This window comes from Thermobia domestica, chromosome 7 (assembly GCF_964235325.1).
Source record: "Thermobia domestica chromosome 7, izTheDome1.hap1.1, whole genome shotgun sequence".
NCBI classification, from domain to species: Eukaryota; Metazoa; Arthropoda; class Insecta; order Zygentoma; family Lepismatidae; genus Thermobia; species Thermobia domestica.
In genome coordinates, this window is record NC_137460.1 from 200,842,826 (window position 1) to 200,855,351 (window position 12,526).

At 38.8% G+C, this 12,526-nt stretch overlaps 1 protein-coding gene across 1 annotated transcript in view; it reads left to right on the top strand.

Moving 5' to 3' along the window:
• Positions 1-12,526, top strand: part of Vps53 (vacuolar protein sorting 53) — a 121,485-nt gene that overhangs the window by 89,737 nt on the left and 19,222 nt on the right. The window contains exons 13-14 of the mRNA XM_081765753.1: positions 3,978-4,126; positions 8,746-8,901. Coding sequence (XP_081621879.1) covers positions 3,978-4,126; positions 8,746-8,901 — 305 coding nt within the window. The remainder of the gene's footprint in view (positions 1-3,977; positions 4,127-8,745; positions 8,902-12,526) is intronic.

The window sequence follows — 12,526 nt, forward strand, 5'->3', positions numbered from 1 at the left end:
GTCTGGCTCCGAAAACAAAGGTCGAACTTCTAAGGGTATTTTTCCCGAAATAATTAGATTGAACAGATCACAAAGTTATTTTAATAGCTTTTCCTTCGATTCGAGTATTTGGCAAGATAAAAGATCTTTGAGAATCGAAGGGCAAAGACCATCTAGACGTCCCGAGCTGCCAGATGGAAAAGAATGTATAGCATTTTTAACTTCGTTTATTGAAACTCCTTAAACCCTGTTTTGATCTTCTGGAAGATTCGGTGAAGTAAATGTTCCAGGATGGGCTCGATGTTTCTCCAAACGTCTGAAACACTGAAGTGAAAAAAATGAAATCTTTGAGTTTTACGTCCCACGGTTATGCCGGTTAGGCTAAAGGAGACGGTGATGATGAGAGATGAGTGAAATGGTGGAATGAAGAAAGTGGGAGGAAACGGGAGAGCCCCGAGAAAACCCACGAGCACGGTGTTTGTCCACCACAAAGTTCACTTGGCGGGAGCTGGGATCGAACCCGGGACCCCAAGCACCAGAGGTGAACGCTCTACCACTGAGCCACCGCGCCCCCCTGAAACACTGAAGTGTCAGGGGCTACTATTGTATCATCTGACATTAGTAAACGGGCTGCTCCTCCGATATCACCATCGGCTAGTTTGTTTTCAATAATTTTCAGATTTGATACATTCTGTTTAGGTATAGATTTCTTGATCTTTGGCGATTGTAAGGTTAAGGCGTCAATACCTATATTATCCCAAACACGAACTCTTTGTTTTACCCATGAGGTAAGGCTCTTTACATTCTCGGATTGTTTGGGAGCAGTTAGTGCTACAAATGGAAATGTAAACAGGTTGATCCATTCTCTTTCTCCATTTGAAATAGCTACTTGCTGTAATAACTTGGAAAATGCATCGGCAACCTCAGTTCGAGCACCACGAGGGACACGTCTTAGGATGTGTGTAGAGGATCTTAATGACGTCAACAGTTTACCCAAGTTAGATAACGTTAAATCTTGTGTGCTACCATTGCAGTTAGTAATGCTTACATTTGTGACTCTACAGTCTACAGATTACATAAATAGGGGTTAATAGGATTGTTGTGATCAGTGCACGAGCCTAAGGATATTCTCTGCAATGTTTTTGAAATTGGTGTACCATTTTCACTTTGTAAGTGTTCACTCAGAAAGAACAGTTAATAGAAAAAAAATATTAAAAACACCATTATCATGTGATAAATATTTTCAGTGTGCTGGTTAAATGAGAGGAAGAAATAATCAGACTTAGAAAAGGTGGAATTTGAAAATAATTACAATAGGACGTTGATAATCCGAACGCGATCCCTACAGCAATTTACATTTTGTCTTAGCGCCAGCGATAAACAAACAACAAGGTTGTCCGCCGGCATTGTGTGAAGTCAGTGTTTTTACAAAAGCTCATTCATATGTAATTGTTTCTCATACATATTTTTATTTTCCCTTAGGCCTATAAAAGTTAAGTTTTAAGTGTGTCTTACAACAACAGTGTAATTTAGTGTACGAGCAGGTTCTTCAGAAACATTAAATGTAAGTAGACTTAGCTCCGGTATTGTAATTACTGTATCGATAAAAGAGCATACCGTACAGTATATTTAAGCCTAAATGACATTTTCTTGGTCATTTTCGAAAATCCGAACAATTTGAAAATCCGAACTACCTGAGGTCCCAATTAGTTCGGATTTTCGACTTCCTACTGTATTTAGTAGGCACAATGAATAACATTCTAATTTATAATCATACAAGAAACGCAATACATTTTCTGAGGCAGCAGAAAGATAAATATGTAGACAAATATGTATGAACGCATTACTATTTTTAGGCTGATGTTGAAAATAACGAAAATAAATTAATAACAATAATATTTTTTTAAATACTTTTTTTGAAACATTGAAATACATCAACATGGATTCAGGGAGGAAGGGCATGGTAGTTCAGTAGTAGAGCGCGTACCTCTGGTGCATGGAGTCTCTTGTTTGATCCCCAGTCAAGTAAGTTCGTGGTAGACCACGTCGTGTCCGTGGATTTTCTTGGGATACTTCCGTTTTCTCCACATTCTCATTTCACCATTTTTTCCATCATCATTCACTTGCGTCAATCATCGGTCCCTCTTAGCCGAAAGATTTCATTTCACTTACCAACATGGCTCTGTGTATGAAAATATGTAAATCGGATATGGTAAAAAATCCTTCAAGAAATTGCATTTACGTGGTTCATTGAACGTCGAGAAATATCAAACATCCATCTACAGTTTACTGTGGGATCGAAACACCACAGTTACAACTGAAAATCAAACCCAAGCGCCACATCTAAAAGAAAAGTAATTTAAATAATACATCATAAGAGTTTGGTTATACCTTATTATTGATATATTAAAAACAGATGTAATCAAACTTCATATAACAGTTTTCAAATGTTATATTTAATAAATTAAAATTAAGTGTATAACATGTAATATTAAATATAACCGGAGTGCAAACAGTGTTGGAGTTAATAATGAATATAGAGACAATTCCACCTTGTACTCCGTTTTGTGATAACGATACTATCTAGGGCATTGCAAACATATTTAAGGATTATATTATGCCCAAGTGAAAATTCGTGTGCTATAATTTCATGATCCCAAATTACATTCGACGTGCAAAGAGCTTGAGCTTCAGCCATCAGATTGTCCTGAACATTTTGTGAAACTAGAGGTGCCTCCTTTTTTCCTGTACTCAGGGTTCCCACTCGTCCTGGAAATCCTGGAAAAGCTGGAAATGTCCTTGAATTGATTTTGTCCTGGAAACATCCTGCAAATGTCCTTGAAAATGTATTTCTGTCTTTGAAATTTACAGAAATACTGAATGTTAGATTTTTCATAATTATAATGAAGATTTTAATTGATTGCTATTCCTGTTTTTGTGCTGAATAATAATTTGTCATGATACTGCATATGTGGGTGGTTGGTGGGCTTTCTTTCTCCCAACAGGGTGATTGGCTGGGAGTACTTCTCTCTTCTGCTTTCATCTACTAGTCTGTCAACCCATTCTTGGTTGCTGTCTTCACTAGCACTATCCTCCAGACTGCGCTTTGTACCAGTATCAATCCTCCGTAATCAGTCTATTTTCGCAATAGTATTACTCTTCAGTAAAATTTCATATGAATACTATTTGTGACAGTCATGAAACAAGAGGAAAGAGATAAGTGAAAATATACAGCAGCTGCAGAGAAATAAAAGAAAATCGATGGAAACAAGTGAAGCTTTGCTAACTGAAGCAAATCAGCTTGCACATGAAGCAGAGCAGAACTCTTGCTTTACTTTATTGATAAAGTCAAATGCTATCCGTAGAGCAGCTTCGTTAAGGAAGAAAGAGATTAAGTTTATAGATCAGGATATCACACAACTCCATACTCAGTTGAGAAATTTGTAATATAATTCCTTTTTTTCCCCTAATTATATCTGTCACCTCTCACGCAGTGAAGATGCCATGTACGAAAAATAGGTTTTTGTTTGTAAATTTTTTCGGTGCACAGTCAAAATGTCATGTAGAAAGAATGAAAATACATTGCTGGACATGTACTGGATGTGGATGGAACAGCTGGCTATAAGGGGAATTGGGAGGGAAAAAAAGCACATTACGCTCCGCTTTGTGTATTTAATTATTGCGTATTAATACTGTACTTGCATTAATATTCACTGCATAAGCTACTGTACTTTTCATTTCACTGCTGTGAGTTTTAAACTTACAGGTGCAATCCTGTTATGCCTTCCTGTGTCAAAGTCCTGGAAAATTGGCGATTTGTTCTGGAAATGTCTTGGAATTTTTTGGGGGGAAAAGAGTGGGAACCCTGACTGTACTATTTTGTTCTTTATCATTTATAATTTTTCAACATTTTCACAGATTTTCGATGTTTCTTCTTATTAATATCAAAACTGTCGCTATCTTTATAAATCAATCGTAATGTTATTATTCTTTTGCAGATTCAGTGGCAGAATATTGAGAGCGTCGGAGATCAAAGTGGTTATGTGACTGCAGTGACTACACACTTGAAACAAACTGTACCTGTTATTCGCGACAACTTAGCATCATCAAGAAAGTACTTTACACAATTTTGTGTAAAATTTGCTACGTAAGTACTTAGATGTGCCATTTTCTTTCTAGAAAAAACATTGTTGTATTGTTTTTACTTTTGTCATTGACATTAGTAATGACGTGAAAGCTCAGAAATGTAACAGCATTGGATTCGTGCGATTCAAATGTCCTACCGAATTTACATCTAGTGGAAAATTACCCTCTGTAACTCAACTGATGAATAGACTGAGGTGACATGTGGCGTGTCACATATTTCGTACGTGTTTAGAGAACAAGATAAGGTACATAGTCAGTCAAGAGCCAGTGTGTTATTCAACTGTATCACGAAAAAGTGTTATGAGTGATTTTCCTTTACAAGTTCCAGCTAGGACATTCTGCGCATATGGCCGCAAAAAATTTGAATAGTGCATTTGGACTAGGAGTGATGAATAAATGCATTATATCGTTGGTTTTCAAGTTTAATGCCGATAACGAAACATTGAAAAATGAGCCGTACGGCGACCAACCAACTGCATGTTTTCATGACCGTGGAAGTGGACCCTAGTAAAAGTATTCGTGCAATTACAGATAACTTAGGCATATATCATACAACTGTCATTCGGTGGCTGCGCCCAATCGGTAAGGTGAAAAGTGGTCTCATGAATGCCACATGAAGTGTCACCGGGCAATAAAGACTGTTGTCTGAAGGTATACATTTCAGTTCTCTAAATACATGAAACAACCTGGAAGGTTTCCTGTAACGGATTGTCACATCTGATGACAAATGAATCTGCCATGGTAATTAACACGGTTACGGACCGTTACGGTTATCAACTTCCAGGACGATTTCCGAAAGCCTCTTCTCCTGCAGGAGATTTTTTAGTTGAGGCGAAACCATAATTGTGAATCATTACAGTGCTAAACTCCATAAAATGCACTGCAAGCATCTAGCATTGGTCAAGAGACATAGTATTATGTTGAACGAAAATGCGTCTCACTTGTCGCTCAAAATACGGCGTTGCAGTATGAAACCCATCCTCATCCACTGTATTCTCCTGACGTCTATCCCTGCGACTACCACTTCTTCCGGAATCTCTATCACTTCTTGGCAAGGAAAAATTTCCTTGATGAATTCATCGCATCACAGACTTCAAACTTCTTTCGTCATGGAATTCGGTCATTAGCTGAGATGGCTGAATGTGTTGCTGCAGCCAGAGGCTGACACTCGTTAGTCAGACATTTCAATTGCACCAGCCAGATAGCAGTAGTCATTAGAGTTCTACTGTTCTACTAATTATTAGTAGAGACCCTGAAAGTTATAGTGAGCTTCTCAGTTGTTTCAGTAAGTCGTCTTAACGAACGATAACAACCCTATCTTTGCGAAGCTGATTTTCTATGTATCGTACAGGATAGTAGTAGAGTTGAAGTAATTGTGTATCAACAGCTGTTATGTTACTTTCATATTTCGTTTCATTGCTCCACTGAACCTTCCTGAAATTTTAAATTATTTGTGTTTGAAGCTTCGATCTTGTATTTATTTATTTACTCTTTACTAGTAAATCGTCAGTCTTTACCGTTAACATTGTTATTGGTCCTAATATTTGTTATGAAACAGGAAATAGCATTAAACACGCAGTTATTTTATTACCTTTCAAACCATAAATATGGAACGTGTCTGTGTAAGATAAAAGGAAGATACAATTCTACAATTGTTTACTGTACCGCCATATATTTATTACCACAGTGTAGGTACACATTCACCTAATCACCTTCCAACTAGGCTCCTTGAGAACACACACTTGCTCCACTGCGCCTGTCATTGCTGGAAACAACGCTCAAAGTCCTGTTTTGGTATATTCCAAAGTTGAGCCGTCGCATTGGTTTGGATGTCTTCTACGGTGGCAAAACAGTTATCTTTGAGGCCCTTTTTGATCTTGGGGAAGAGCCAGAAATCCACTGGTGCTAAATCCGTTAAGTAGAGAGGATGGCAGAGGATTTCTGGCTCTTCCCCAAGATCAAAAAGGCCCTCAAAGGTAACCGTTTTGCCACCGTAGAAGACATACAGAGCAACGCGACGGCTAAACTTCGGGACATACCAAAACAGCACTTTCAGCGTTGTTTCCAGCAATGGCAGGAGCGCACAGTGGAGTATTTAGTCTTGAAACCCGGGCAAAAATATTTACCATTTAGTATCATAAAATAATCGATTAAATTAAATTAATTTGTGTTTACCTACAGTTTTAAAGATACATTGTAGGCAAAACTTGGTCCTGCAGTTTAGAACAGTTAGGGAAATCAAGGAAATTAAATTACCTTCTGTATTAATTATTTTTTTACTGCTTTAAAATGTCTATGATAAATACTTTGAAACATTTTAAAAGAAAATTCTTACTTTTGGTATTCATTAACATTTACTATATCAAATAATGGATAAGAAAGTAACATAAACATAAAATAGGACACACTTTTTCAGATATACTGTACAGAGTGTGGACAAAATTCTGGACCGGGCTAAATATTTGAGAAACTGTAAATCCAATTGATCCGAAGTCAATTGGGATCAATGTTGGTGGTAGGGTGAAACATTATGACGTGGTTAAGGTTGTCTTCTGCCATCTTGGTGGCCACCATATTGGAATGAACTTGTTTATTTTAAATGGCAATATGGTTATGTGACATTAAAGAACATCCCCGTACGAAGAGAAATCCAACGGTAAAGTTATTTTTCCAAAATCTGCAATGGTTTTGAAGTTGTAAATGAATTTAAGATAAGTTACGTTACTTTCTTTAATATGTTACTTTTTTTTTTTTTTTTTTTTTCAAGTTTAAATCTTCCAGATTTAAATTTTATGTGTGGAGCATTGTATGAATAGAAACTGACTGTCTCTATTTTTTTTTTCTTGTAGGTAGGATGGAATGTTAACTCGAGAGGAAAGAATAGAAATTATCCTTTTGGCTGGAGGACGCGATTAGGATGTCGCTCATTGAAGACGGCTTCTATTATTGCTGATCTGCGTCCTCTAGGTCGAAAGTGTTTGTTTCTAGCCTCAGCTGCCGCCTCTCAGAGTTGCTCAATAGGCAAAATAGCATGTTCTATGATTGCTGGACCATGAATTAAAACTTTATGTAGGGATGGAGTTATCGGGTAGCAATTTATAGTTTTACTTAAAGTTCTGCAGTTGCAGTAGCGAAGTTTTGAAATTTCTCCATGTCTATTTAATGGTCACTAGAAATTGTCTACAGAATAATCTTAATTTTTTTTATCAAGGTTAAATCTACCCCAGTTATTCGGGCAGCAGTTGCGTGGTCAGCAGAAAACTTCCTTGAAGTGTTCTCATCGTTCGTATTGCCATGGCCTTGCTTAGGGAAGTCCACTAACAGACCATCCACCATCTCTTCTCTAATACTGGTTTGAATTTCTTTTCTTAGTCCCTTTAACTATGGTTTTCTCTTCTTCTGATTTAGCTTGCCATTGTTTAATAGGGATTTTGTAGGCTAAGTGTAATATTGATCAGAAAACCTGATCCTTGTATGAAGGACAGACAATCCAAACAAGGACAGGCAACAAATTTCATGCGTCATAATTCATGGTGCAGTTTATGAACTTTAAAATTTCAGTAAATGTAATTTATTATAGAATTAATTGCATGAAATCCTACTTGAATAAATTAATTCTATTTTTCTGTATAAACTCAATCAACTAAAGATTAAACTCATAGGTTTATGTCAGGGAACTGCTGTAAGACCTTCTGAATTCACGTAAAAAACAAATTAAATATAATTTATAAATATCTTCTATTTTCATGGGGCAATTTCGGGCAAAATTTTATTCTTGGACTAAGTTAACAAAAGATTGAACTTTTAAATGCAAAAGGAATCATTGATCAACTAGAGTCACAACAGAAACAGAAACAGTTCTTAATTTGTAAATTTTATATTTTTTTTTCTTGCAAAAAGCTTTTGACATTTCATTACATATTTAACCACCAAGACTTAAAGTTAAAATGTTCACATATCATAAAATTAAAACTTCTATCAATGCCCTTTAAAACAGTAGTTTTTGTTGATAATAGCCTTAATACAATTAGTAAAATTAACACCTGAAAAACTGTACGCGCGGCCACACTAATTTAAATTCGCATGACCAGAAAAATAGAGTGACTTCAGCAATTATTATTTAAGTTCATTTTCAATTTTAATAATGGAATTTATGTTTACAAGATGTGCCAGTTATCGAAGAACAAGAAATAAATTTTATTTCATGTATTTTTCAAATTTTATTTTTTCAACTTTTGTCCGGGTTTTGGGGTCAAATACTCCACTGTGTAGCGGTGGAACAAGTGTGTGTGTTCTCAAGGAGCTTATTTGGAAGGCAATTAAGTGATTGTGTACCTATATTGTAATAATAAATAGTTACAACGAAATTCCTGGAATTTTATGACTGTCCTTCGTAATATATATAGTTTGTAGTAATGTATACACTTGGTAATAGTGTGGTGTGGTACATACAAGGACTTTTCGTCTTTGTTTTCTCGTTTATATTCCTTAAAAGGGACAGTTATTTTGATCGAATTGTGTGTGTTTTAGCCAAAGATAAATTCAATTTTCGTGTAATAAATAATTCACAACTTCTCCCACTCACAAGTCTTATATTGATTATTATATCTTTCATTTCAGGTCGTTTATTCCTAAGTTTATTCAACATATATATAAATGTAAGCCCATTAGCACGGTGGGCGCTGAGCAGTTGCTTCTTGATACTCACAGCCTTAAGACAGTTCTGCTAAATCTTCCCTCCATTGGATCTCAAGTACATCCAAAGGCTCCTTCAGCGTAAGTATTTTATATACTGTACTAAGTTTATCTAGAAGGCCAAACAAAGAGACATTCTATTATTTGTATGACACTCTATTACTCTCTCGATTTATATTCGTATAATCCTACTCTAAACTCGATCAGGGATATTAGCTTCCTCGTGGCTAAGAGGTTAACGTACGCGCTTTTGGCGTGGGAGACCCGGGTTCGATTCCCGGCTGGAGCTCATGTGATTCGGATCCTACGTTAAGCTGTAGATTCACGTCTCATGTAACCTAGCCGCTCAAAAGAACGCTAAACTGAAAATCAAATCAAATTCATCAGGGATACCTTTACCATTCTTGTGCAGGGCAACTTGTAAGTTAACGGGAAGATGTTAGCTCAGTAGTAAAACGCTTACTCCTGGTCCGGAAACTCAATGGTTTGATAATGGGCTGTGAGTTTGTAGTAGATTATTTCCGAGTTTTCCTGTTTCCTCAAATTTCCGTGTTCCCTTAATTCTCCAATCAACACATTTATCATTCATGCCTTTTAACCTAAAAGTTATAATCACTAGTTATTCTCTTTTAAGTCTTCGGCTTGCTGAACACTATAGGTTAAAATCGTGCTCTCCACGCCAGTGACATCTATTGACGTAAGGCAGCGCAGGTAAAGACGTCTATTAGGACAACTGTAAACTACTAGGAGTGTTACACACAGATTTGAACGTTCTTGTATTATAATAAGGATAGTGCGTTAAATCAAAGATTTCATTAGTTCCGAAAATAAGTGCAAGGTCTCCAGTAATAGACAAAACAAGAATTTACACTTAAAGTATGTTGATGTTTGTGATTTTCCATCATTATAGTTCAAAGACCTAAACATACTGTAATGTATAGTAGAGAAGTGGTACACAGGGTTTTCCCTCACCTTCTTTATCATAAAAGTTTCTATACAGTTTTGTACACAGAGTTACAAATAAGTAATGTCTCTGACAATCCTTCCTCTATAAATAGAACCTTCTGCCCAGAATAGCGCAGATGTCTTGCGGTTGTATGTTAGGACCCTCTTGCTCGATGCAGCACAGAGATGGAATAATATCTCAGGCCCAGTGTAGTGCAAAGGTGGAATATTATCTCCTGCCCAGTGCAACACGAGTTTAGTAAGGACCCTCTTGCCCGATGCAGCACAGAAGTGAGATAGTATCTCCTGTTTCAGTGCAGCGCGGAGGTGTGATAGTACCTCCTGTCCAGTTCAGTGCAAAAGTGGGATACCATCTCCTGCCCAATGAAGCGCGGAGATTAGTAAGGAACCTCTTGCCCGATGCAGCATAGAGGTGGAATAGTATTTCCTGGGCAGTGCAGCGCGGAGATTAGTAACAAACCTCTTGCCCGATGTAGCACAGAGATGGAATAGTATCTCCTGCCCAGTGCAGCACAGAGATTAGTAAGGACTCTCTTGACCAATGCAGCACCTGCCCAGTGCAGCGCAGAGGTGGAATAGTATCTCCTGTCCAGTTCAGTGCAAAGGTGGGATACCATCTCCTGCCTAGTGCAGCGCGGGGATTCGTAAGGAACCTCTTGCTTGATGCAGCACAGAGATGGAATGGTATCTCCTGCCCAGTGCAGCACGGAGATTAGTAAGGAACCTCTTGACCGGTGCAGCACAGAGGTGGAATAGTATCTCCTGTCCAGTTCAGTGCAAAGGTGGGATACTATCTCCTGCCCAATGCAGCGCGGAGATTAGTAAGGAACCTCTTGCCCGATGCAGCACAGAGGTGGAATAGTATCTCCTGGGCAGTGCAGTACGGAGATTAGTAAGGAACCTGCTGCCCGATGCAGCACAGAGATGGAATGGTATCTCCTGGGCAGTGCAGTACTGAGATTAGTAAGGAACCTGCTGCCCGATGCAGCACAGAGGTGGAATAGTATCTCCTGTCCAGTTCAGTGCAAAGGTGGGATACCATCTCCTGCCCAATGCAGCGCGGAGATTAGTAAGGAAACTCTTGCCCGATGCAGCACAGAGGTGGAATAGTATCTCCTGCCCAGTGCAGCACGGAGATTAGTAAGGACTCTCTTTCCGATGCAGCATAGAGGTGGAATAGTATCTCGTACCCAGTACAGCGCGGAGATTAGTAACAAACCTCTTGCCCGATATAGCGCAGAGGTGGAATAGTATCTCCCCAGTGCAGCACGGAGATTAGTAAGGACTCTCTTGACCGATACAGCACAGTGCAAAGGTGGGATACCATCTCCTGCCCAATGCAGCGCGGAGATTAGTAAGGAACCTCTTGCCCGATGCAGCACAGAGGTAAAATAGTATCTCCTGGGCAGTGCAGTACGGAGATTAGTAAGAAACCTGCTGCCCGATGCAGCACAGAGATGGAACCTCTCAGTGCAGCACGGATATTAGTAAGGACCCTCTTGCCCGATGCAGCACTGAGGTTGAATAGTATCTCGTGGGCAGTGTAGTACGGAGATTAATAAGGAACCTCTTGCCCTATGCAGCACAAAGGTGGAATAGTATCTCCTGCCCAGTGCAGCACGGAGATTAGTAATGAACCTCTTGCCTGATGCAGCACAGCGATGGAATAGTGTCTCCTGCCCAGTGCAGCACGGAGATTAGTTAGGATTCTGTTGCCCTATGTAGCACAGAGGTGGAATAGTATCTCCTGGTCAGTGCAGCACGGATATTATTGAGGAACTTCTTGCCCTATGCAGCACAGAGGTGGAATAGTATCTCCTGTCCAGTTCAGTGCAAAAGTGGGATACCATCTCCTACCCAATGCAGCACGGAAATTAGTAAGGACTCTCTTGCCCTATGTAGCACAGAGATGGAATAGTATCTGCTGCCCAGTGCAGGACGGAGATTATTGAGGAACCTCTTGCCCTATGCAGCACAGTGGCGGAATAGTATCTTCTACCCAGTGCAGCACGGAGATTATTAAGGAATGTCCTGCCCTATGCAGCACAGAGGTGGAATAGTATCTTCTGCCCAGTGCAGCGCGGAGATTATTGAGGAACCTCTTGTCCAATGCAGCGCAGAAGTGAGATTGGGGAGTCTCTTCCGCCCAGAGGAACTTAGGGAGGTTAGTAAGATGTAACCAATTGACGACTGATGTCTTCTGCTGCTGTGCCAGTTTTGGAGGCGGAGCCTGTGGAGATGTTGAAGGGGTCCTATTCGTGACTCTTCATGTTCTCGTATTTCATTGGAGACTGTGTCCGTCGTCTGCATGGTGGTACTTGTACTGAAGCACATGGCGTTGTTTGTAATTAAGATGAGGGGATATTGTAATACCCCTCATTACAAGGAAGAAATTTCATAAATTCATAAATGTGTATATTGTTAACATCTGCTAAGTCTGCTTACCGTAACTACAAAGCATACTGAAAAAAACCTAAGAAAGGAGGAAGCTCAAAAAAAAAGTAAAGAAGAAAAGATGAAATAAAACGACAAACAAAGAAAGAGTTGATGGAGAAATTGACAAAGAAAAAAAGGGGCATGATGGGATTTTGGTCACTTTTCGTGTGCTTTTGGTCATTTTTTCGTGTGTTTTTGGTCACTTTTCAACTATTTACAAGAAACCAGACCACTATGAGCCCTGAAACAGTTTTCCCGTTTCATTACTTGCTAGCTTCGACTCCTTCTGCTATTCATAGCAAAG